Source organism: Mercurialis annua, linkage group LG2 (genome assembly GCF_937616625.2).
Source record: "Mercurialis annua linkage group LG2, ddMerAnnu1.2, whole genome shotgun sequence".
NCBI classification, from domain to species: domain Eukaryota; kingdom Viridiplantae; phylum Streptophyta; class Magnoliopsida; order Malpighiales; family Euphorbiaceae; genus Mercurialis; species Mercurialis annua.
In genome coordinates, this window is record NC_065571.1 from 45,753,448 (window position 1) to 45,780,076 (window position 26,629).

At 36.8% G+C, this 26,629-nt stretch overlaps 1 protein-coding gene, 1 long non-coding RNA gene and 1 pseudogene across 2 annotated transcripts; 2 read left to right on the top strand and 1 right to left on the bottom strand.

Annotated features, from left to right (window-relative positions):
* Nucleotides 1–602: 602 nt before the first annotated feature.
* Nucleotides 603–7,987, bottom strand: LOC126668598 (uncharacterized). Its single transcript, XM_050361788.1, has 6 exons — nucleotides 7,865–7,987; nucleotides 7,633–7,813; nucleotides 7,470–7,591; nucleotides 6,875–7,319; nucleotides 6,099–6,654; nucleotides 603–3,870 (listed from the first exon to the last, which is right to left on the bottom strand). Exons 1-6 carry the CDS (start codon nucleotides 7,985–7,987, stop codon nucleotides 603–605), a joined length of 4,695 nt encoding a protein of 1,564 aa, XP_050217745.1.
* A 4,226-nt stretch (nucleotides 7,988–12,213) lies between these two features.
* Nucleotides 12,214–25,808, top strand: LOC126668599 (histone-lysine N-methyltransferase ATX5-like; annotated as a pseudogene).
* On the top strand, nucleotides 15,149–15,653 carry LOC126670233 (uncharacterized). Its single transcript, XR_007638693.2, has 3 exons — nucleotides 15,149–15,298; nucleotides 15,388–15,474; nucleotides 15,573–15,653. It is a non-coding gene; the product is annotated as an uncharacterized LOC126670233 (long non-coding RNA).
* Nucleotides 25,809–26,629: the final 821 nt, after the last annotated feature.

Here is a 26,629-nt window from a genome sequence, read left to right on the forward strand (position 1 = left end):
GCAATTTTTGTTATTGAGTTTAATACTTGTGATTGAGTAGCTAACAATTGCATGAAGTTAGATTGAATTGTGAGGAGGAAACTTAAGCAATTTAATCGAAAGAGGTAACTAATAATTATAAAACATGAGTCAGACTACCTTGTTTGCGTTATGCGGTATGTGTGGATAACTTGTTCTTAATGCTTTGGGTATAATTGGCGGTTATCTTCTATCGTTCTGTAAGCGGTGACAGGTAAGGACAGTTTGGGGTAATCGGGTAATAGGCTAGCAATAGATAGGAATAGTGAATTAGTATCTTTGATCTATACGCCGTTGCATGTAACAATTAAAACTGATTGATATGGTTTAGATTTGTAAGGCATCAATCCATACGAAAACAATATTTTAAATTGTTTGTTATCCTTGTTAATTTCTTTTAGTATTTTTTGTTTTCGTTAGTTTAATTTAAAATATAAAAACATCCAATATTTATTTGCTCAAATAATAGTTTAACTAACTATTTTGGAATTAGATTCATTCCTCGTGATTTCGACACTCTACTTACTCTTTATTACTTTTTTTGACAATTCAAACAAAGCTTCTCATTAAGCAAATAGAAATAGTTACAGAAGTAAGAATTTCGGATAGTTCGAAAACCAATCCCGATAACCTGACAAGGAACAAGCATTCCGGGCCAATAAATGGGCCGCTTGATTCGCAGATCGCCTTACATAAACAAAAGAAACATTAGGTAACTGTTTTGCTAAAAAAACACAATCCTCGACTAGTAGATCTCCGGGTACTCTACTCGGATTTCGAATATCAAGAATAACATCCATCGCGTCGGACTCCACCGTGACATTTTCCCACCCTTTAAGCCAACTCAAAGCTTCCCTAATCCCCATCAATTCATCTGTCCTTGGATCGAATTTACCCACAAATTTTACTTGTCTAGCACGGATAATATCTCCCCTATCATCTCGAACCACTACTCCTATAGCTGCACTGTTTAAGCTTGAAAAAATCGCAGCATCTACGTTTGCTTTCAGACACCTCTCCGCCGGACATTTCCACACTACAAGACCATCACCATTTTCGCCCAAGACATCCACACAGTCATCAACTTCCTTACGAGCTCTTTTCCAGGAACAGAGCTGTTGGCTTGCCATATTAACTAAATCTGCAGTCTCTAAACCAGCTTTACCCCATACCACATTATTTCTATTAAGCCAAATCCGCCAACAAACCATCGCCACCAACTCTTTCTCCTCCTTTCTCAAATCTTCCAGCCACATCCGGCACCACACCTTAATGCTCAGCTCTTTCCCTACCAAACCATGAATCTTCACAAGACTCCAACACTTGACAGCATATTCACATTGAAACAAAAGATGTTCAACAGATTCATTATACCCACAGCAAACTTGGCACACGCTATTAACGAATACACACTTCCTTGCAAGAGCATCTACTGTCGGCAGAAAACCAGACGCAACTCTCCAAATGAAACTTCGAACGTGTAATGGAACCTGTAAATTCCATAAAATATTCCAGTTAAAATCATTGCTAACAGGATAGTCCGCTTCCACTTCGCCTCGAAGCCGTCTATAAACACTCTTCACTGAGAACCGCTTCTTCTTATCAAAAATCCACACCCAGCTGTCCTGTCTATCTCTAACACTCAGCGGAATAGACTTAATGCTCATCTGATCAGAAACAAAAAACAAATCCCCAAGAATCTCTTCATCCCATGCCTTTTTATCACTCTGAAAGAGTTGCCAAACCTTGCACCCTTCCAAGTGTGGTAAAGCGTTTGTCTCTAAATAACCAGACTCTTCATTTAAAATCCATGGATCTTTCCAAACCTCGGTATTATGACCATCTCCAATACAAACTCGAACACCCTCAACCATCACCTTTTGAGTCGACCAAATACTTCTCCAAACGTAGCTAGGATTTGATCCTAACTTCGCTTGCAAGAAACTAGAATAAGGAAAATACTTCGCTTTGAAGACTTTACTCATCAAGCAATTACCATTATTAATAAGTCTCCAAGCTTGCCTACTCAACATGGCAATATTAAAGTCATGAATTTTCTTAAAACCCATGCCTCCAAACTTTTTAGTCTTACAAAGCCTATCCCAACTCGCCCAACAAATACCTTTTTTCTCCTCTCTATTTCTTCCCCACCAAAAAGAGTTCATCATCCGTTCTAATTCACCACATAAATCAAGCGGAATAAGAAAAACGTTCATAACATAATTGGGGATTGATTGAGCCACCGTTTTTAGTAAAATCTCTTTACCCCCTCTCGACAACGCCTTTGAACTCCACCCTTTCACTCTATGCCACACCTTATCTTTAATAAAATTAAAAATTTCCCGCTTATTTCTCCCCACTAGCGATGGCAAACCTAAATACTTCCCGTGGTTATCAACTTCCACTACTCCAAGAACCTCACAGATACCACACTTCAACTCCTCCACCACATTCCTACTCAACAGAATACTAGTCTTATGAAGATTAACTTTTTTCCCGGACATGCTCTCATAGGAACCAAGAACAGACTTAATAACCTCCGCTTCTTCATTGGAGGCTCTAAAAAAGAAATAACAATCATCTGCGAACAGTAAATGACTCACTGCGGGCGATCCCCTACAAATTGAAACACCATGTAATCGACCCCTCCTCTCCTCCATAGCTAACAGTCTACTCAGCCCCTCAGCGCAAACAGTGAAGAGATATGGCGATAAGGGATCTCCCTGCCGAAGCCCTCTAATAGGCACTATCGGATCTCCACTAAAACTATCACCAATTGCAACATACCAAACCGTGGAAACACACTCAATCAATAAATCTACCCATCGAATGGTAAACCCCATTTTCAGCAACATAATTCTCACGAAACCCCACTCAAAGCGATCATATGCCTTACTCATATCTATTTTTAAAGCCGCCACGCCTAACTTGCCTCTCCGCTTTCTTTTCAAAAAATGCCCAATCTCATAGGCCACTAAGAAATTATCCGTTATAAGCCTACCTTCAACGAAAGCACTTTGGGTATCCGAAATAATACAAGGCATCAAGTGTTTCATTCTGTTTGCAAGCACTTTTGACAAGATCTTATAAGCAACATTACAAAGCGAAATGGGACGCAAATCTGTTACAAATTCAGGATCATTACTTTTAGGAATTAAAGTAATACAAGTATCATTCAGGCCAACTTCTAGTTTTCCCGTCTCCATAAACTTCATGCACATCAAAACTACATCAGCCCCTACTATGCTCCAATACCGCTTGTAAAAAGCTGGATTAAGACCGTCCGGTCCCGGAGCCTTTTCATTATGCATGCTAAAAGCCGCTCTCCGAACTTCCTCTTCCGTAATAGGCTGCACAAGACTCTCATTTTGATCATCAGTAACAGTATTATCAACATCGAACTCAACCAACTCCGGATTACTACCATTACCAACAAATAAATTGACAAAATACTTCCTCAAAGTATCGTTTATCTCCTCCTCCGAATGTTTCCAGTTACCATCATCATCTCTCAGCTTTAACAACCTATTTCTGCGTTTCCTTACCGAAGCCGCTGAATGAAAAAATTTGGAATTTGAATCACCTGCTTTCATCCAAAAACTTTTGGCGCGCTGTCTCCAATAGGTTTCCTCCTCCTCCTCCTCCAACAAACTATGCAATTCCTCGGTACTTTGAATATAGTTGTTCATGCTATTCTCATCTCGTCTACCCTGAAGCCTGTCAATTTGCAATTTTTTCGCCTCAATCATCTTAGAAAAATTAGGCAACCTGTTTCCACTCCAACTCTCTAACGCCTTCGAGGTCTTACTGATACACACTGAAAGGCTGTCACCCGGCAAACCACCCCAACTCCTAACCACAACAGCTCGACACTCATTGTAATACCCCAAAATATTTTAAGGTAATTAAGTTGTGCCACGTGTCGTGATTTCCGATAAATTAAATTAAGGATAATTTAATTTAATTGTATCAGGAATCTTGAATAAATTTTAATAAGTCAATTAGCGGAATTTGAGGATTTAACTTTGAAAATTAATATAAAATAAATTATAAATCCCGTGACGGATTTTATTTCGCCAAAGTCCGCGAAATAATTTATAGTATTTATGGTAAAAGTTTGAAGTCGATCGGAGACTGTTTAAAATTTGGACGCGGATAGGTTTTGGACTAAATTGAAACTTTTGAAAAGTTTCAAGGACCAAAGTGCAAATTAGCCGGATTGTATATATATATATATATATATATATTAAACCTTCCTTACGAAGGTTACAGAACCTTCATTATTTCATTTCTCTCGATCAAAAACGGTGAATGATTACGTTCCGTCGCGCGGTTTCCGTTTCTCGTCCGTTTTTGACGTTTAATAGCTCGAATTGATCGTATTCACGAGGCGAATCACGGTAAGCTTGACGTTTTATCGTTTAAACGAATATATTTTGAGTTATATCGATTCAAAGTTTTAGGCCACGAAACGATTTTATCGTTTTATCGAGTATAGGATTGATATATATCGTTTTGAGCTTAGAATACGCGTTTTGGTTGAGTTTGGAGCGTTTTACGTATATAGCAGGTCGGAAACCCCGGAAATAGATTCCGGGGGATCGTGCATCGTGCACTTGTGGTACACGAACGTGTACCATCAATGGTACACGAACGTGTACAAAAGTACACGAACGTGTACCAATACATGGTACACGACCGTGTACCAAAGTACACGAACGTGTACCATCAAGGTGCACGATCGTGTACCCCCCTGCACGAACATGTACCTTACGATTCTCGCACCCCGATTCTTCGTACCTCGATTGAATTAATTGAATTCGCGTATTGAAACGGAAATCGAATAGTAGTTAATCGATTAATGTGAATAGTTAACCTAATGAGCTTAAACGGGAATTGAATTAGAAGTGATTTACGATCCGTAAACGAGTTTGATATCGTTTAACGGGATATGCGTGAGAAGCACGACGATTAATAAAAATGCAGTGTGTCGAGTCTTGAGTCTAGAGTCAATCTTAGAATATGATTCTAATACAAGTCAAATGTTTTTAAAATTATTTTAGATCCGGCGAGGCAAGAAGCAGCTGGACCAGTAGTTCGGGAAGCTTGACGTTCTAAAGCCCCGACGTATTTTTGGATAAGCGTTTTCTGTGAGTTTATACGATTTGCTTTTAAAGTATTTACTTAAGCAAATATTTTATATTGCTTTATGTTTGTTTTGCATGATTGCAATGCAAATTCTTTTTATGAAATGCATATGCTTGATTTGAAACCAGTATTGATCCGATGGAACGTGCTACCTATTGGGCGACAATAGGACTGCGTGATCACCAGTTTTGATGTGACTCAGCTGGGAGCTGATGATGAATATGAAATTTACGATTGGGTATATGATTTTGATACGAGTGAGCACTCGGCTACGGTGTAGTCTGGAGTCCCCGTATCTAGTGGCTGGGCCACCAGCGAGTTGGACTCGCAATTGATATTTATGATTGGGATGTTCGATTGATTATTAGTATGTTTGAGGATTAAGGTTTCAGTCGGATCCCGTACTTGGCTGCATATGATGGATATCGTTTTATGTTTTTATTGTATACTTATTAGTAAATGTATGAACTCACTTAGTATATCCCAATATACTGACCCCTCACAGATTTCCTTTCAGGATAAAGACGCTTTGAAGCAACGGACTTCTATCCTACTTCCAGAAGTCTGTATTTTTTAGTATGTAAAGAAACAGTACTTTACTCTTAGAACTGCAGCAGATAACTATTTTACAAGTCAGCTTGTATATATAGATTTCTGTAAATATAACTTTAACGTTTTAAAGTTTTAAACGTTTTACGCTTGCTGCGTTATTTATATTGTGACTGCCAGAGGACATGTATGCCTGGCATGTATGATTCTGCATGACACGTGTTTATGTATGTCATGCATGGCGTTTATATTCGCGAAAAATTATTTTACGTTTTTAGGCTTGCTACGGGTTTCGGAGCAACCACTCCCATTCCCTAGCGCCGGTCTCGGCCCATGAGATTGGGTCGTGACACTCATCCTTTGGTAACCAAATGTTTTCAAACTTGAACCGCTTTTTCATCCTACAGTTCAACCTTCTCGCCAGGGTAGTTAAGATAGGTTTATGGTCTGATGTCGATACACTCAAATTGCAAACTTCAGCTGAAGAAAACATCTCCTTCCAGTCATTGTTACATAAAACTCTATCCAACCGTTCCTCAATCCACCCATTAGTACCACGACCCCTCTCCCACGTAAATTTATGACCTTTCGCACCAATATCAATCAAGCCACACTCTAGAATTGTCTCTCGAAAACCATTGATCATCCACATTGGCTGACCACGACCTCCTCGCTTCTCATCTCTACAAAGTAAATCATTGAAATCCCCAAGAATACACCAAGGAAGATGAGATTGGCTGCTAAGATCTTTCAAAAGCTGCCAAGAATCTCTTCGCCGATGTCTTTCAGGAAAACCATAATAACCCGTCAATCTCCACCTACCACCTTCACCATTAGACACTACCACATCAATAAAACTAGCACAAGAGCTTATAATCTCAACATCAAAACTCCCTTTCCAGAACAAAACCAAACCACCACTACGCCCCACACTATCAACTGAAAAAAAAAACCATCATACTCCAAAGCTGCCTTCAGAGCAACCACCCGAACAGAAGTAATCATAGTTTCACTTAAGAAAATAAAACAAGGATTCTTTGTTCTTGCCAAATTTTTCAATAGTCGAATTGCACGTGGATTGGCTAAACCACGACAATTCCAAGCTAAAATACTCGTTGTTCTTGGCGGGCCTGGAACCTAGAGCCCACCGGACAAGAACTTTTTGGGTCGATAATCATAGCTTCCTTCTGAAAATCCGGCCCAATACCTCCAAACCCCTCAGCAAGCCCAGCTTCAAGTCTTTTCCTTTTAGAGTCCAAAGTCAACTCATCCCCCTCTCCTAATATCTTTCCAGCCAAACTCAAATCTGTTAGATAATTTGAATTTAGATTCTTTCCCGCAATCAGGGAGCTAGAATCACTAGTCTGACCCACTTTCCTTCTTCCTTTACTCGTATTCAAATTCAAATCTATATTGTGATTTGTAATGACCAGATTTTCCTCCAACCTACCATTCAAATCCTCCACCTCAACATCATCATCTTCGTAAGTAACCCTAGAAGGACTCGTCGGACGTAGCCACTGATCACCAGTATTAACCCTTGGTTTTCTATTTTCCACCCTCATGCATGTCCCATACGGTAAGAACTCCTTTGGAACAGGATTCTAAAAATATATCGCACAAAATTTCTCCGAATGGCCAATAAATCCACAGCAAAAACAAAAAATTGGCATACGTTCATACTGAAAATTAATCCAGCTCCACTTACCCCCGCCTCTTCTCAATTTCATCCTCCGCTTCAGCGATTTCCTCACATCCAAACTCGCCCGAATACGAAAAGATTTCGTCCCTGTTCCCTTGACCGGATTCAGATCACAGGCCACAAAACGACCTACAAAATTACCAATATTCTCCCCAATCTTCTCCGTTGCATACCCTAACGCAACATCTAGAACATTGATCCAAAAATCCGCAAACCATAGAGAAAACTCAGAATCACCAACCGCTTGGTAATCAACAAATTTTGTTCAAATGTCCACGGGCCATCATCCACTACCCTCTTCATATCCATTTCATGATAAAACTTGAACAAGAATAAATTCGATTCCAGCATTTCTATAGACACTTTATGAACCGGCTTCCACACTCCAGCAAAAATCTGTTTCAGTATTTCAAAATTAACAAAATTTTTTTGCAACAGCCGACCCACCAAACACCACTCAAGGCCCTCCTCCACTATTCCTTCCCCCACCTCCGCCACATCCAACCCTTCATCCTCCTCCTCCGCGATCACCGTGCGAGAATACACTTTAGTCAAACTTGACGATGCCATAAAGTAGCAGAACCAAAGGAACAAATTAGGGCAAACATAAATAAAAATTCAACACAGGAGTTTGCATGCACTCTACTTTACATGTACTGGTCCAGCTATAATCCACTCAGCTTTTCACCAAACACCAACCTTGGAAAAATAGCCAATCACTTCACACGCAACAAATAAATAAACTTAATGAATAAACAACAGCAACTAATAACCTTAAACAAACCCACTTGTCAACACCACCGACAAGACAGCAAAATTGTCAGATGACAATAAATCACTTTTCAGAGGAAAAAACAAGAGAGAGAAAATTTGATATTTTTTGCAACATATGAGTTTTAACACCCACTATCTTAATATGTACAATTTTGGCTAAATGGACAACTAAATAAAAACAGAGGGAGTAGTAATTAATATAAAAAATCAATAAAAATGTATATAGATTAAGACATATTATAAATGAAGACATATCTGTTATTTTCTTAATCTATATGTGACATAGTCAAATGTGATAAAATATTATAAACTGAATAAAGTGTTATTTGGAAATGAATCTTTTAACTGAGCTGTGATATGCTCTCTCTGTCCCAAATTGATAGGCACTATTTTAATTTTTTAATCTCAAATTATAAGCACTCAAGTAATTAGTTTATTAATTTATTAGTATAATGATTTGAGAAGTCAACAAAAATTTATAAAAATATAAAGATAAATACTACAATAAATAAGGACAATCACATAAGAGTTCTATAAAATCATTTTACTTAAAGAAATTTAAGTTCTAAATTATTGTATTTGTCCTAAAATTGTATATCAATTTGAGATGGAAAGAATAACACTTTTAGTTATCAAATTAATTTATTTAATTATGATGTAGCTAATTTTTAAGATTATTTAGCTTTATTTTTATAAAATAAATGTTATTTTATTTATCAATTATAACCAGATGAATTATTCTCATCCCATTATAATATATTCATAGTATATTAAAAATAAACATTTATAAAGAAAATTTATGATGCTATGCCAAAAAAATCCGATCGTTTATAGGCAGTGACAAACACAAATATAGTCCAAAATTTTAAACCTTTTCTACACATATATAAACAATACATTCCCTCCATATGTTTTTTTTTTACACAATTATAAAGTTTGGAATTCGCCAATGTAAAATCTGTTTGGCAAGCAAATAAACGTAATACATATATCTAAATAAATTATATTTCAAACCAATATTTGAATATTTGGATATGTTTTTTTCTCTCTAATGTTGATTAAGTAAATTTTGAAGAATGTGTATTTTACTATGAATAATACAGAAAAAGGACAAAATATTACAAAAATTAAATATATTTTTGTCTAATAATATGAGCTACCGGCTTATATTTTAACCGATAAAACTAGTTAAATAAGCAATCTACTTAATTTATTAAAAATAGCTTATACATTTTTAATATTACATCGGCTTTCACAATTTAACATTTTGGAGATATTCTAACATTTTCCTATTTTGGAGATATTTGTTTTTTGTCAAAGATTTTGGAGATATTCTAAACACGTGACATAATAATGAAGCGCCACATACATTTATGAGCTATAACTGAAAGTGGGATATTAAAAAAAAAACGTAAAACAAATCCAACGGATTAATTAATGAAATATGAGTTGAAAGTGACGTGAAACTGAAAGTAAACGTTAGAGTAGCACAAATCCAACTTCAATATGGATTTATTTGAGCGATATAAAAAGGAAGGGTTTGTTTCAGTTTCTATTTTGTCTCTGTGTTTGTCTCTGTGTTTGTCTCTGTGCTTTGTCTTGGTGTTTATCTATTTGTGTTTATGTATGTGCCTCTGTTTATGTGCTTTGTTTCTGTGATGTTTTTGTTTGTGTCTATGTGCGTATGTGTATGTGCTTCTATGTCTTGTATTTGTCTGTTGCTATCTAGTCCAGGGTTTTGTTTGTTTGAAGGTGAGGTTCAAATGCATTTGTAAGTTTATGTCTACTGCTCTCATTTCAATTTTAATTTTGCTTCTCTCATTATTATCTAATTTCTACCACTGCTTTTGCTCTTCTCATGTTGTTTTCAGATGCCTTGCTATCAGGTGCGATGTGATGCTTGGGTCCATCACAACGCCCATTTTAAGGTCTAATCAACTTTCCTAACCTATTTATTCTGCTTCAACAATCTGGGATTATTACTGCCCTGCTTCTAAACCAAAATTTAGTTTTCAACTCTCTGATTCAGACAGAGAAAGGGCATCCAAAATCCAGGTATGCCGTGTTTTTTTATATATGTTCTTGAGATTTATGTTGTCTTCATATTCGTAACAACTGATCTTGACGTGCCACGTACTAAGGTGTCAGAAGTGCCTTTTTAACAAAATTAAAGAGGGAGATATTATAGCACGGTTGACGGAAATTTCTACAGAAGAAAATCTGTAGAAATATAGTGAATTCCTCCTTGGGTGGAAAAAGCTGTGAGTATCAGTTTTATGTTGCAATAGAAAATTTTCTGTGCCTTTGAAGTTTATAATACTTGAGCAAATCAGGTTTATGCATACTCTTGGAGAGCTTTTTGGTCAATATAAAATGGAAAATTTTCTGCACCTTTGAAAGCGTTAACTTCAGCAAATGAGATTTATGCTTACTCTTGTAAAGCTTTCCGGTCAAACTGGTTTTCCTTATTTGATTAGCTGATTAGAAAATTCTAGGATTGGACAATAATGTAAAGATCTGTAACCACCTGATTAAAACATGCATACACTTTTAGCTTTCTTAATTTGGTTATTCTTGTTTTTGGTTGCTTTCACTTAGGTAATGATTTCTGGTTGCGACTGTAAAAATGAAAAAGCCCTTAACTTATATAATCTCATCTCTAGTTGGATTTTTGTGTAGTGACTGAAGCAGAATTGGAGAGGTTGAAGCATGCTTTGAAGCTTCTTTCTGAGGCAGAGAAACAGCTAAGAGTTTCAAGTGACCGCTCCACCTGGTTCACAGTCACTCTTTTACAGCTTGGCTTAGTTAGCAGCAGGCGACTAAGCTCCAGGGCAACTGAGGATGATCCATCTAGTGCTTCAAGAGAAGTACCTGTTTACAAGCAGAAGACCAATGCTCACTATCTATCTCGTCGATCTAGTTCACCTGCTTCGTTGTATAAAGAAATCAACGGAAAATCCAGCCATCAAGGAGAATATGGTATTAATTCTAAGCCCCCTCGCAGTCTCTCAATTGACAGCTGTACATCGCCTGCTTCACGAGACGACAAACTGTTTCAAAATATGTTATTCAGACAGAGAAATGCAGACAAGTTAGATCGTATTTGGGAAAAGTGCATCACAAATTGTCACTCAAATACAATCAAGCAGCTCCTACATACCCGTGGAAAGCTTTTCTCCTTATCTGAAGTTGAAGGTACGTTTATTAGTTTATTTTCTTTGCAGTAATGTGTGTGGTATCTATTGTTTATCGTGCATTTTCTCATGCCTAAGAAGTTAGTTGTTCATTTTACAGGTAACTTGTAAAATGATGTATTTTTAATGAGATTAGTCTGTGTAGTAACTATCATGGATTGTTTTTGTCAATGATACAACTAAGATTGCAGCTATACGTGCAATGATATTTTTTCTATCTAAAACTCGGTCATGTGAACTATTAGTCTCATAGCCCTGCAGTATTGCCAATCATCATGAATATCCATATTTAAATTAAATATATAAAGCCCACTTTATGCCTTAAGGAACTTCCAAAATTCATTATATAGAGAAACTTAATGCCCTTTCCGAATACAAAAGAAGCAGCAGCATTATCTGTTGCTGATGAGTTCTCCAACACTTGGCTTGCTATCAAATAGGCATCCATTATTGTGCAGGGTTTAATGCCTTCTAATATTGAACTCTTTTGTCATTCATATTCAGTGTTCTGTATTCGTTTGTATTTTTCTTACTTTGTCAGCTTTAACTCTTGAGAATTTTAAGTCAATATTATATTTGTATTAACATAATTTAGATTTCCGTTTGTTCCTGTGAACGTTGTGGTTTAAGCCTTCCTTTTAAATTATTAAAGAAGTTAAAAGCTTCAATTCCTGGAGGCCAGTTCATGTGCTAAGGTACCATGGCTTAGGATTTTACCAGTAATGCATTTGTCTGCTGTAGTAAAAAATTCTGTCAACTGTTGTTTCATTTTTAAGAAATGCATAATTTATTAATGCAGTTGACCAAATCAAAACATTTTTGTGGTATATGCAAGAAGATGTGGAATCATTCGGACAGACATCAGTTATTATAGTGTCATTATTTATTTAAATTTCCTGGATATGAAATACCTTTTATTATTGTTATTTATTGTTTTTTCTGTATCTACTTGCTATCAGGTATGTGATGGTTGTAAAGTTTGGGTCCATGCTGAATGTGACAGAATTTCCAACGGCCATTTTAAGGTCTGTCTTTGGTGGTTAATGAAGTTGTATCTCCATTCTATTTGCATTAATGAAGTTTCCAACTTTTCTAACCTATTTATTCTGCTTGAAGAATCTGGGAGCCACTGATTATTACTGCCCTGCTTGTAAAGCAAAATTTAGTTTTCAACTGTCTGATTCAAAGAAAGGGGATCTATCGCTGCTGTTGTATAGGATATTTTCAGTAAGTTTATACCCTTGTTTATTCATTTATTTTGTTAACATTTTTATGCTGCATATTCAAACTTGTGGTAATAGATATAGATAATTTAGGTCATTTCTTGTTTTTTACTGTCTCACGTATCTGAACATATAAACAGAGAGAATTTCTCAACTCCAAGAGATTTTGATTATCTAGTTTTTCTTTTCCCTTTATATCTAAAACATATATTCAGTTCATTTATGTAAGTATATTCTTTGTAGGGTCGTGTGCAAATGTGACTTTTGCGGGCCAGAAAAGCAAGCACTTAGTGAATGGGAACGTCATACAGGTTCCAAAGTTAAAAATTGGAGGATCAGCATTAAGGTGAAAGGTTCCATGTTGCCTCTAGAACAATGGGTTTGTGTTTTATCCCTCACGTTCTTGTGCATATCTCTCTGATGTTCATATCTCCAATTTTCTATCTTTAATTTTGACTTTGCAGATGATGCAGCTAGCAGAGCTGCATGCACGTGCTGTTTCTATAAAACCTCCAAAGCGACATTCCAATAAAGAGCGAAAGCAGAAGTTGCTTGCAATTTTGCAATATGTTTTTCTTCTGTCATGGCAAATTGCATTCTGCCTTTTATTTCCTGCATATCATCGGGGATTTTTCTTGAATTAACTTATTTTTATTATTATATTGCAGAAAAATATGAACCTCTTAACGCAAAGTGGACTACAGAACGTTGTGCTGTATGTAGATGGGTTGAAGATTGGGACTACAACAAAATTATCATTTGCAACAGGTACTGCAATTATATTATTAATAGGGATAATATTTTTCCAAACTATTTTGTTCAAGGTTTTATTTCGGACATGATATCTGTTATTATAGAATTGTAGTATGGCCTGAAAGAGAATGACATACAGCATTTTACAGACACACGATCAAATTTATTAATATTAAAGTAACAGGGTACTCTTAGTCTATATTACTTGTAACCATTCCTATCACATACTTGATCTCCTGAGTCCTGACACATATTTTCTTCTACACCTGCCAGATGTCAGTTCATCAAGAATGCTACGGAGCAAGACATGTGCAGGATTTCACTGCCTGGGTTTGTAAAGCATGTGAAACACCTGATGTTAAGCGAGAGTGTGTCTTTATCCTATGAAAGGTTGGTTATTTTATTTAGTCATTAACAATGACGTTGTTCTCTTTGTAGTTTCATGTAACACAACCTGTAATTTTTTTCCTTTTAGTTGGAAGGGGTTAGATCTCATTTCCTTGGTATCTAATCTAAGCCAATAATGAAGATACTGATAGCTAAATAATAACAAGACAATTGATGGTTCGACTGGTGAACAATAATATCTTATGTATGATCAAAGTTTAGCTCCTCTTAATTTGATGTATTCACCAGGATTCTTTTTCAGGATTTTGGAAACATTAGAAATTTGTAAATGGTTTCGTACTTGCTGTTTATTCTCATTATACTTACTTTCCTGAATTGTTAGGCGGTGCTCTAAAGCCGACAGATGTTGAGACATTATGGGTTCATGTTACGTGTGCTTGGTTTCAACCTGAAGTGTGCTTTGCTAGTGATGAAAAGATGGAACCTGCTCTTGGCATCTTAAGCATTCCGTCAAGTAATTTTGTAAAGGTAGAATATTCATTTTAGTCACCTCTGAATGACATCTACTGAAGCTCAACTCATTTAAGGTTTACAATTATACTCAAAATTTCTTCAATTACTTTATCAAGAGTGGTATTCCAATAAACACAACAAAAATGTGTGCAAAACTTCAAGGTGGCGTCAAAAATGCTTTAATCGTCATTCTTTTATGTCTTGTCTTGGTTTTAAATTCTCTCGGTTTTAGTCTCTAGATAATGGTAGCAAAAAGAGAAAACTAGAAATAACAATCCTCTTCCCATAAGTTCTTTTTATTGTAGATTATGAGTAATTTATAAATGCAACATGCGACCATTTGTCTAATTATTTTTACCTCTTCAGTTTAATGCTGAAAAGTGTCCATCTCCTTTTCAAAACTCTTAAGCAGTAGATCTGACTGTGGTATGTGATCTTTTTATATTGCCATGCACTGCAGATTTGTGTCATTTGTAAGCAAATTCATGGTTCCTGCACTCAATGCACCAAGTGTTCCACTTATTATATATGAAGGTACCTCCTAATCTTCATTTTTATATATGAAAGTGTTTCATTCTCAGAAGTCTGTTTCTAGAGATTGAACTTTCTCCTTTTATTGTTTGGTTTCCTAGAGAACAGAAGAAGAAGCTACTTGACACCGATTGATCGGACCTTGCAATCATCCTTTAGACCTGATACAGAGTTTCAATTCATTCAGAGTAAATGAGTTTTCTCTCTCGTTTTCAGTTTTATATGGGATTGGAATGTTTGCTTGCTTTTTGATTTGGTTTCCAAGAGCAAACAATTTAGAATCAACCTTAATTGTTGTTATCTCATGTCACAGGTAGTTGAGGAGCCTGATAGTTTTTCTTCTTTCAGGGAAAGACTTTACCATTTGCAGGCAATTCTCCTTTCCTCTTTCAATAATTATCTTTTAATTTATATGTCATCCTTCTGACTTCTTTGTGGGTGTGTGTATGAACTCAGAGGACTGAAAAAATTGAGTTTGCTTTGGTAGATCCAGGATTCATGGATGAGGCCTTTTTGCAAGGACAAATATTCATGAAGGAGAAATGGTATGTTGTTTCTGTTACAGCTTAAAAATTGGTCCTTATAAGCAAGTATTTTCATTGGTGGAGATTCTTTTGCACGTGCTCTTCTCCAGGTCCTCGAATACCGCGGTGAACAAGTTAGATGTAGCATTGCAGATCTCCGAGAAGCACGTTACCATTCAGAAGGAAAAGATTGCTATGTAAGTTCGTTTTTCTTTGTTTCTCTTTATTCTACGCAAGCTATATTAGAAAAGAGGTAGTTGAGGATGAACTTTGATGTATTGTTTCTCCTCGGCAGCTTTTCAAGATAAGCGAAGAGGTAGTGGTGGATGCCACCGACAAAGGAAACATAGCACGCCTGATAAACCATTCAGCAACTCTCCGTTTACTAACTTAAAATATATGTTTTCGATGAAGCATGTCTGTCTGTAAATGTAATTAAAATGATTGCGGAAATTTTAAATTTTGTTGATCAAGAAATCTATTAACATGAATTTGGTACAGTGCATGCCGAATTGCTATGCAAGGATCATGAGCGTGGGCGAGTATAAGTCTTGATCTTGGGTTGAACCAGTAGCTTCTTGAAGCCATCTAAAAACAGATTTGTCATATGTTGGATTCCCAGCTTCCATGTTGACGGAACTCCAAGTTCTCATCATTTAGCTGTGGGATATTGCTTGCGTGCTTTATTATCCAGGAAGCTCACCCAAATTCAAAGGTGTTAATCATCATACAAGGCTAGTCCCTGTATTTTACTTTTTAATGCATAAAATTTATCATTTACGTAGTTAATATGTTTATGCCATAATGAACATTATGCTGTCTTTTTCTCATAAGCTGTCTTATGTTTCTTGCTGCAAGCAGCAAATCCTTCAAGATATTAAAGCTGCTACAACTCTATGATTGAGTATTCCAAGCTCAAATTCTGACCGTGAATCATCTCACAGTGGACTTTTACCGTATAATATAGCTGATTTATTGGCAGTGAAGGTAACTTCACGATCTCATTATTTGATTGTGGTTATCATTTTTGACGGCTTCTGAGTCTGAGCTTATTCTCCTTATTACTTTATTTATTCAGGTTTAGCAATCCCACCATCTTTACATGAACGTGCAAGAGTCAAGATCCTTACTTTTAATTATTCGGGGATTTGCAAGATCTTAATTCCTTTTGTTCTCTTTTTAATGGACATAGTTATGGATGATTGCTATAAATTAAAGAACTATTCATTTCCTTGCAGGTTGAAAGTGCCGAGCATTTCCCTATTTTAGTTAGTTCATGGACTCTTACAAAGGATCAACTTTTGCAAGGGAGAGACATGGAAAGAGGGAGAGAAGGGGAACGAGAAAAGGAGAGACTAATCAAGGAGAAGGAGAAGCGTAGATATAACAAGAACCTAGAAAAGTGGCCAAGAAGAGGTGGTGCTAATGGAAGTCTCAGGATCTTTGTCGACAACTACGGCAGTAGGTTTCCAAGATAAATGAGAGACGGTCCATATGGAGCTCTAGTAGAGGACTGCAAGAAGTATGATGTGGTGTTGCTGGTGGGATTTGGACCCATGATCAGCATCGTGAAATTTCAGTCAATTGGCTACTGCTACTGCTTTAGAGGTAGAGCTTTTCTTCTTTTTCTTTCCTAGAATGAAATTTCAGTCAATTACCAAAACATTTTGTAATGGATATTAAAATGTAGCTTCCTTTTTCTGCTATTTTAGCTATTCTTTTGTAATGGATATTAAAACAAATCATGTTTCTGTTCAAGGGAATTCTAAATTTGAAACTGAAAACTGCTTTGTGATATTTACCAGACGGCAGGATTCAGTGCAACTGTTCGTGCTAACATGAGAGCAGGTTTAGCAATCACATCATCTTTACTTAAACGTGTAAGAGTCAAGATCCTCCTTTTTAGTTATATGGGTTTCTTGCAACATTTTAATCCTTTTAGTTCTCTTTTTAATGGACATTTATTTTTCCTTGCAGTAAATTCAATCCTCTTGCATAGAAAAGGAAAAGCCTCCACTTCGACATCCACAAGCGCAACTGGTTTTGAAGGATGTGAATGGAGCTTCAGATGACAAGGGTGCTGTTGACGACCAATTTGTGTTTTTGTTTCAGTTTCATATATTTGTCTGTTGCTGTTAATTATCTATGACTCTTCTTGCAGGTTGGGTAAGTCCAGGGTTTTGAATAATTTGTTTGAAGTGGACCAAGGTGAGGATGATACTGATGTATGGGCAATAGACTGGGTGCGGAAGATGAGAAGGATGCCAACGGGATGCCGAGCTTTGAATTGCCCATTTCAACTGGGTTGGGTAATATTTTTGCAATGATAATTACTTTCGAATTTGGCAATTTTTGATTGTGCATGTGTTGTCTCACTTACAGCTACACTGCTTGGAGAAATATGGGAGGCAGACCACAAAAATGGTTTCATATTGTGCATATCACAGGTACAAAGTTCTTATATGTGATATGAAGCTAATTACCACTCCCTTTCAGTCATTTGCATTTGCTCATAGTTCTTTTTCTGGTGCAGGGTTCCTAATCCAGATACTGTTTTGATCATACAGACTCCTGTTGGGGTGTTCTCTACCAAAAGCCTTGTTCAAAATAAGAAGAGGGCTGGTACGAGGTTAATTTCTTCTAGCAGAGTGAAACCAAAGAGTTGCCAACAGAAGAAATTACTGAGGTTGAGCCACTGTCTGCTGCAAGTTGTCGGGTATTTAAAAGAGTAAACAACAATAAGAAGGTACCTCCTGATCTTCAGCTCCAAACCAAAATGTTTAGCAGATCCATTTTTATATATGAAGTTGTTTCATTCTCAGAAGTCTGTTTCTAGAGATTGAACTTCCTCCTTTTATTGTTTGGTTTCCTAGAGAACAGAAGAAGAAGCTACTTCACACCGATTGATCGGACCTTGCAATCATCCTTCAGACCTGATACATAGTTTCAATTCATTCAGAGTAAATGAGTTTTCTCTCTCGTTTTCAGTTTTATTTGGGATTGGAATGTTTGTTTACTTTTTGATTTGGTTTTCAAGAGCAAACAATTTAGAGTCAACCTTAATTGTTGTTATCTCATGGCACAGGTAGTGGAGGAGCCTGAAAATTTTTCTTCTTTCAGGGAAAGACTTTACCATTTGCAAGCAAATCTCATTTCCTCTTTCAATAATTATCTTTTGATTTATATGTCATCCTTCTGACTTCTTTGTGGGTGTGTGTATGAACTCAGAGGACTGAAAAAGATCGAGTTTGCTTTGGTAGATCCGGGATTCATGGATGGGGCCTTTTTGCAAGGACAAATATTCAAGAAGGAGAAATGGTATGTTGTTTCTGTTACAGCTTTAAAATTGGTCCTTATAAGCAAGTATTTTCATTGGTGGGGATTCTTTTGCACGTGCTCTTCTCCAGGTCCTCGAATACCGCGGTGAACAAGTTAGATGTAGCATTGCAGATCTCCGAGAAGCACGTTACCGTTCAGAAGGAAAAGATTGGTATGTAAGTTTGTTTTTCTTTGTTTCTCTTTATTCTACGCAAGCTGTGTTAGAAAAGAGGTAGTTGAGGATGAACTTTGATGTGTTGTTTCTCCTCGGCAGCTTTTCAAGATAAGCGAAGAGGTAGTGGTGGATGCCACCGATAAAGTAAACATAGCACGCCTGATAAACCATTCAGTAAGTCTCCGTTTACTAACTTAAAATATGTTTTGGATGAAGCATGTCTGTCTGTAAATGTAATTAAAATGATTACGAAAATCTTAAATCTTGTTGAATATGGCCCCAAACAAGTTATTTTTGTTTATCAAGAAATCTGTTAACATGAATTTGGTACAGTGCATGCCGAATTTCTATGCAAGGATCATGAGCGTGGGCGAGTATAACTCTTGATCTTGGTTTGAACCAGTAGCTCCAAGTTCTCATCATTTAGCTGTGGGATATTGCTTGCGTGCTTTATTTATCCAGGAAGCTCACCCAAATTCAAAGGTGTTAATCATCATACAAGGCTAGTCCCTGTATTTTACTTTTTAATGCATAAAATTTATGCATTTACGTAGTTAATATGTTTATGCCAGAATGAACATTACGCTGTCTTTTTCTCATAAGCTGTCTTATGTTCTTGCTGCAAGCAGCAAATCCTTCAAGATATCAAAGCTGCTACAAACAACTCTATGGTTGAGTATTCAAAGGTCAGATTCTGGTCGTGAATCATCTGACAATGGACCAGTTTTACTGGATAATATAGCTGATTTATTAGCAGTGAAGGTAACTTCATGATCTCATTATTTGATCGTGGTTATCTTTTTTATGCCTTCTGAGTCTGAGCATCTTCTCTTTATTATTTTATCTATTCAGGTTTAGCAATTCCATCACATGAACATGCAAGAGTCAAGATCCTCCCTTTTAGTTATAAGGGGACTTGGAAGATCTGAATTCCTTTTGTTCTCTTTTTAGTGGACATAGTTATGGATGATAGTTATAAATTAAAGAACAATTCATTTTTCCTTGCAGGTTGAAAGTGCTGGGCGTTTCCCTATTTTAGTTAGTTCATTGACTCTTACAAAGGATCAACTGACATAGAAAGAGGGAGAAAAGGGAACAAGACGAGAGCGGGAACGAGAAAAGTAGAGACTTATTAAGGAGAAGGAGATATGGCAGTGCTTCAGTTCTATGCTGTTAGAAGCTCAGAACACTAATGTACAACTCTTCACATGGCTTGTAGACGTGGTAGTACAGAACTTGTTGGCGTTATAGAATACAGACAGGCAGATGTTGGTGGTTTAGATAAAGATGGCGATCCCCCCTCTTCTATTTGCTTTAGCTGCTGGATTCGCAGAATGTGTCCGTGCTCTTATCATGAGAGGGGTAAATGTTAGGTTTAAGTTAAAAGATGGTTTTGGTCCTTTAGTTGCTCATGTTTGTGCCTACCATGGGTAACCTGATTGTATGCGCGTAAGTCTTCAGCTTATTAGTTATCAATAATGAAATAGTTAAATACTTACTTTGGTTTCTTTATGAATTTTTGGTTTATTCTGACAGGAGCTACTATTGGCTGGAGCTGATCCCAATGCTGTGGACGATGAAGGTAAAATTGTCCTGCATAGAGCTGTCGCCAAGAAATATACCAATCGCGCTCTTGCTATTTTGGAGGCTGTAGGTCAATGGCGTTCCAAAACTCAAAAAATTTGACGTGAGAATTTATTTCTTTTTTATTTTCTTTCTTATTAATATTGTAAGTTATAACTTAAGGGGGAAAAGAATCATGTCGACTATGAAAGCTTTCTTATTCCTACTTCTCTGTGTATTGGGTGGTTGTTTGGGGAGGTTTCTAGGGGACAGTGCATTTGATTCTATTTATTTTTGATTTTGGATATGGAAAATATGACAATTCTCCGTTGGATATAATTTTCCCCTTCCCTTGCTTCTCACATTGTTATTTTAGGGTTATTTGTCAGTTCTTACTATATCAAGTGAATATGCAAAGTTGTTCAAGGTTCATGCTAAAGCTTTTACTTTTAGTATTAATCGCGGCGGTATTATGTTCTACTGAATTTTCCTTCTATATGCTATGTTCTATGTTTCTAGTGAGTTTTACCTGCAGCTCCTTTTTGATCATGTTGATTCTCCTAATGCTACAGACCCTTGCACTTGTGCATAGCGACATGGAATGTGGCTGTTGCGAAAAGGTGGTTGGTAATCGCTTTCTCAGAAGAAATTGCTGAGACAATTGATCTACCAAGTCCAGTTGGAACTGTACTGTGTATGGCAGCTGCTGTAAAGAAAGATCACAAAATTGGTAACACAAAAGCCTTGAACTAGCTAGCAATGACATATAAAAGAATGAACTCGTCGACACAAAAGCCTTGGACCTGTTATGTTCTTTTCTTTTCGGTCTGATGACTTTGCTCATTAACATATTTTTCCTATTTCTTTTAGATGGGAGAGAACTGGTGCGAATGCTGCTTGCTGCTGGAGCAGATCCTACTGCGCAAGATGCTCAGCATGGGCGTACAGCTTTGCATACTGCTGCAATGGCTAATGATGTTGATTTGGTCAAGGTAAGCCACATTAGCTTTCTCATTGCAATCTATGAGTTCCGAGTATTCTGTTTATAATAAGTATCTCATGCCCATGTATATTAGTGCAAATGCCAGGAACTTGTAGGTTTTTATTGAGTAATTGTTCTCTTTCTTATTTGATTGAATTATGTATGCTAATCGCTGAACAAATTATTCTTCAAGCAGGAGTAGATGTGGGACGTTACTTTCTTGCACAAATCCGACTTCAATATGGATTTACTTTACCGTTATAAAAAGGAAGGGAAGAACTTGTTTGTTTCAATCTGTGTTTCTCTATGTGGGGGTGTTTGTGTTTCTACATGTCTGTCTGTTTGTGTTTCTACATGCTTTGATGTTTTTCTTATGTGGATGTGTTTGTGTATATGTGCTTTATCTATGGTGTGTTTGTATTTCTACATTTCTCTGTGTGGGTGTTCTTGTGTTTCTACATGCTTTGATGTAGGTGCTTTATCTATGTGGGTTTGTTTGTGTTTCTATGTGTATGTGCATGTGGGTGTTTTTGTGCTTCTATGTGTTGGTGTCTTGGCTTGAGAAGGATCTTTGTCGGCAACTACCGCAACAGCAGGTATGCTTTGAGTCTTTTTGGTCTCTTGAAGAAATAAAAACTGTTTCGTTTGCGAACTTGTTCTATTTGTCTGTTGCTATTAATTATTTACGACTCTTCTGGCAGGTTGGGTAAGTCCAGGGTTTTGTTTGAATGTGAGGATGTACGGGAAATAGACTGGGTGCGGAAGATGAGAAGGAAGCCAACGGCTTTGAATTACTCATTTCAAATGCATTGTAAGTTCTGTATTTTATGTCTATTGGTTTCATTTCAATTTTAATATATATTTTTGCATGGTGTCTACCGCAGCTTTATAAAAGTGTGACCCCTTCTGCTTTCAAACAGAGTCAGCGGCGGGAGACCAGTGGACGGCAAAATCAATCTTTTTGAAAATTGGTCTGTTGTTGAAGATATATATTTAAAAAGCTGTCGGGTCCTATACCTTTGGTGAAGCAATGGGTGTAGGTTGCACTTGAACACACCTTCAACCATCATAATTAATTTTCCTTGTTTGGTTGTCTGATTGTTATCTAATTTCTAGGTACAATGCAAACTTCGTAAGCACTTGGAGGTAGATGCTAAAGCTTCAACCTTTTATCATTTGTTGTCATTTTCGGGGAAATTGTCAAAGAGGTCAGTTGACAAAATTTTACGGCAGGTTGGTCCTTCATGCTTCTTTCCTTATATGGATTTATTTCTTTATTATCTTTAAATTTTGCACCATTTCTTTTATACTTGTTACTATGGATTTTGCTCTTCTTACTTTTTTCCCTTACACTCCATATATTTATTTATATAGGAGCTCCTTGCATATGAAGAATTACATGCTATGTACCCAGAATTGTGCCAGAGAATGCAACTTGGAGTAATAGATAATCTCTTGCAAGATGTGTATACCATACAAATTAGCCCTGCACAGAGATTGACACTTCTACTAAGAAAAGGACGCATAATCAGGGCCGTTGGCCTTAAAGGTTTGAAGTATTCAGGGTTTGACAGATGCAATTTCAACATTTGTGAGTTATTTACTCCTGCATGTTTCTTTGTCCCTCCAATCTTTTGCTTGTTAAACATTTGGTAGCAATGCTTTCGCTCTTGACAGGGTTGGTATGTGACTTGAGATAGACACTGAAACAGAATGGTGGAGTGCATGTTGACGAAACTCCAAGTTCTCATCACTTAGTTGTGGGACATTGCTTGCGTGCTTTATGTATCCAGGAAGCTGACCCAAATTCAAAGGTGTTAATCACAGAAGGATAGGTCCTGTATTTTACTTTTTAATGCATAAAATTTATGCATTTACATAGTTAATATGTTTAGTTTATGCCAGAATGAATATTATGCTGTTTTTTTCTCCTAAGCTGTCTTATGTTTCTTGTTGCAAGCAGCAAATCCTTGAAGATTTCAAAGCTGCTACAACTCTATGGTTGAGTATTCCAAGCTTAGATTCTGGTCATGAATCATCTGACAGTGGACTAGTTTTACTGTATGATTTATTAGCAGTAGGTAACTTCACGATCTCATTATTTGATTGTGGTTATCATTTTTGACGCCTTATAAGTCTGAGCTTATTCTGTTTATTACTTTATCTATCAGGTTTAGTTATCCAACCATCTTTATATGAACTTGCAACAGCTTTGAATTACCCATTTCAAATGCATTGTAAGTTCTCTATTTGATGTCTAGTGGTGTCATTTCAATTTCAATATTTATTTTTTCTTGGTGTCTAGCGCAGCTTTACAAAAGTATGACCCATTCTGCTCTCAAACAGAGTCAGCGGCAGTGGACGCCAAAATCACTCTTCCAGGGTCCAATTTGAGCAGAAAATTCAGTCCTCTTGCGTAGAAAAGGAGAAGCGTCCATTTTATGCATTTTTGGAACATTGTCATAATAGGTGTCTGATCTCATCATCGGTGTTATTTGGTGAGAAATTTTATTTTCCACGGATTAGGATGCAATATGCAGGATATATGGAGGTGTTTCTTTCCTATACTTGTCTAGTCCTAGGCGAGCAGCTCGTTCCTAACAGAAAATAAAATAAAAATTAAAGTATAAAATATGTGGAACTAGGCGCTTAGGTTCAACTCTGCAATATACACCTTCACCCCTAGGTTATCCTCTGTTTTTTCAGTTATCTATGTAACTTCCATTATGTTGAGTGTACGGGTGGAAAAATATTTTATGTATAAAGAGTGTAAACGAGGAAGTAATGTAGAACTCTTTGAAACCTATACTTGATCATGAATTTAGAATTGGCTATTTTTAGTTGTTTACATGCAGCATTGAGTGAAAAGTGGCTGTGACGTAGGGGTCACAAATTATGATGCATTACTGAAATTACTTTTACAGTGTTCAATTCAGCCACAATAAGTAGCCAAGCGGTCTCTTCTGCTTCCCTCCGTAACAGTTCTTTTGGTAAGGTGAAATTCTGTTGTCCATTTTATGCATTTTTGTCTGTTTTAGTTTCCTTCTACTGACATTCTTTTCTCTTACCCCTCTCTTGATCAAAACAGTTCCCTACCAATTTTAACATACCGATCGGAGTCTCAGCGACTGCCATTAGAAAAGAGTCAACAATTGAACATTGTTGCTTTACCTAGTGGTAATACCGGAAGAGTCCAACATGGTTGATGGAAGTCCGAGGACCGATGTGTCAACAGATGCGAACCCAAATGATAAAAATCAGAGGGTGCTGTTTCTTTCCCTTTTTTCCCCTTATTTCTGTTAAATTCTGTTTTTTCTTATGAATTTTGTTAGTTATATTGGTTATCAAGCTATTTTAGTAATTACTTTATAATTTTGGGTTCCAGTGTCGCCTTTGGGTACTGATAGAGCTGTTGCATCCTGCATAAATGGATGTCATGAATTAGACTGGTGAGAATTTAACATCCTTACGTTCCACCATTGCAGTTTGACGGAGGTCTACTGGTATTGCAGCTGCTGATTCCAGTGATAGATCAAAGGATAAAATGGATCAGAAGGTGAATGTTACCTAATTTTTTGGTTAAAACTGTATCACTATTTCCAGCTGTGTTTAATGATGTTTTGTTTATACAACACTTTAGACTCTTCGTAGACTTGCCCAAAATAGAGAAGCTGACAGGAAAGCCGGTTTAGAAAGAAAGTATGTTTCTATGACCTTCCTTTATGCTTTACTGTTTTTTTTCCTGTTCGCAGTTTAGTCTTCTGTCAGTACAATGAGTATTGCACGCATACATTAAATCTGCTAGTTTGTTTTGTTGTGAATTTGCGATAATACATAATGTAGAACTTATAAACTAAACCAAAGGTGATGTGGGCCAGGATTAGTCCTCAAGGGACTATGGCTTGACTCAAGCCAAATATGGTGATATTTTCCATTTGTGCGAGTAAAAACCCAAAAATTGCGGATTGTCCATTCATTTTGACATGCTTATCTCCATGTTTGATATGCTGAACCTAGGTGACCATGACTAGGTTTTCACGTCTTATAGCTGCTTTATTGAGTTGCCTGTATCCTTGTTCTACATACAGGCCTATGTCCAGCAGCTGGAGAGTAGTCGCTTGAAGCTGACCCAACTAGAACAAGAGCTTCAGCGAGCACGATAGCAGGTTACATTTGTGTGCAATACAATCAAATTTTTCTTTATCATATTTGATTTACATTTTAAGGTCTACAGCTGTGATTTACTTGTTTCTTGCTTCTTTTCTGATGTAGGGTATCTTCATATCAAGCTCAGGAGACCAAGCTCATTCAAATAACTGGAAATGGTAACGCCCGTTATTTTTTGTACATTTGCATTTCTGTATTTTTTCAAGCAAAATGCAATTCAAATTGGCTCTGGCCTTACAGTCCATTTTGCACATTGTGCATTATGTGGTAAGGGGAAATGGCTTAGCATAGACAGAAGAAAATTTATGTAATGTTTTTTCCTTGGATGAGTTTGATTTGATCAAGGTGATGGCTTGATTTGTTATAGTAGTTTACCTTCATGCTTGATGTTTTCAATTCTTCCCCCTTTATTTGAATGATGATTTCTTAATGGGATGAAGTAATTGAACAAACTTGAATGTTGATGGATGCATGCAGCTTCTTGTGAACCAATTGGAGCCTTTCACTGAGCAACAGTTGGTGGGTCTTGGTAATTTACAACAATCTTCCCAACAAGCCGAAGATGCTTTATCTCAAGGAATGGAGGCGTTACAGCAGTCTCTAGCGGAGACATTGTCTAGTGCATCTCTCGGTTCATCTGGAAATGTGGCAAATTACATGGGTCAGATGGTCATGGCCATGGGAAAGCTAGGGACCCTCGAAGGTTTCATTCGCCAGGTAATTGGTTTAATGCCATCTTTACACATTTTCCGTAATTTGGAGTAGCATTAGACATCTTTATACTTGATATGATGCTAGAATTTTGCACAAATTTTATGTACGGCAATTTCACATTCCTTTAGGCATGTTTTTTGTTTCCTTGGTCTTGTATCCCCTTCTTGCCAACTATTATCTCTCAAAATGTTTTATGTTGATGGATTTAAAAAATTCAGGCTGATAATCTAAGGAGCAGACTCTACAAAAAATGCATCGAATATTGACAACCCGCCAATCGGCTGGTGCACTCCTTGCCACATGATTACTTCTCAAGATTACGTGCTCTTAGTTCGCTTTGGCTTGCACGACCAATAGAGTGAAGTTTGCAGTAGAGAAGTTTGAGCCATATTCAGATCCACCAAAGGTAAATGGTTGTTATGTTTAAAAGATG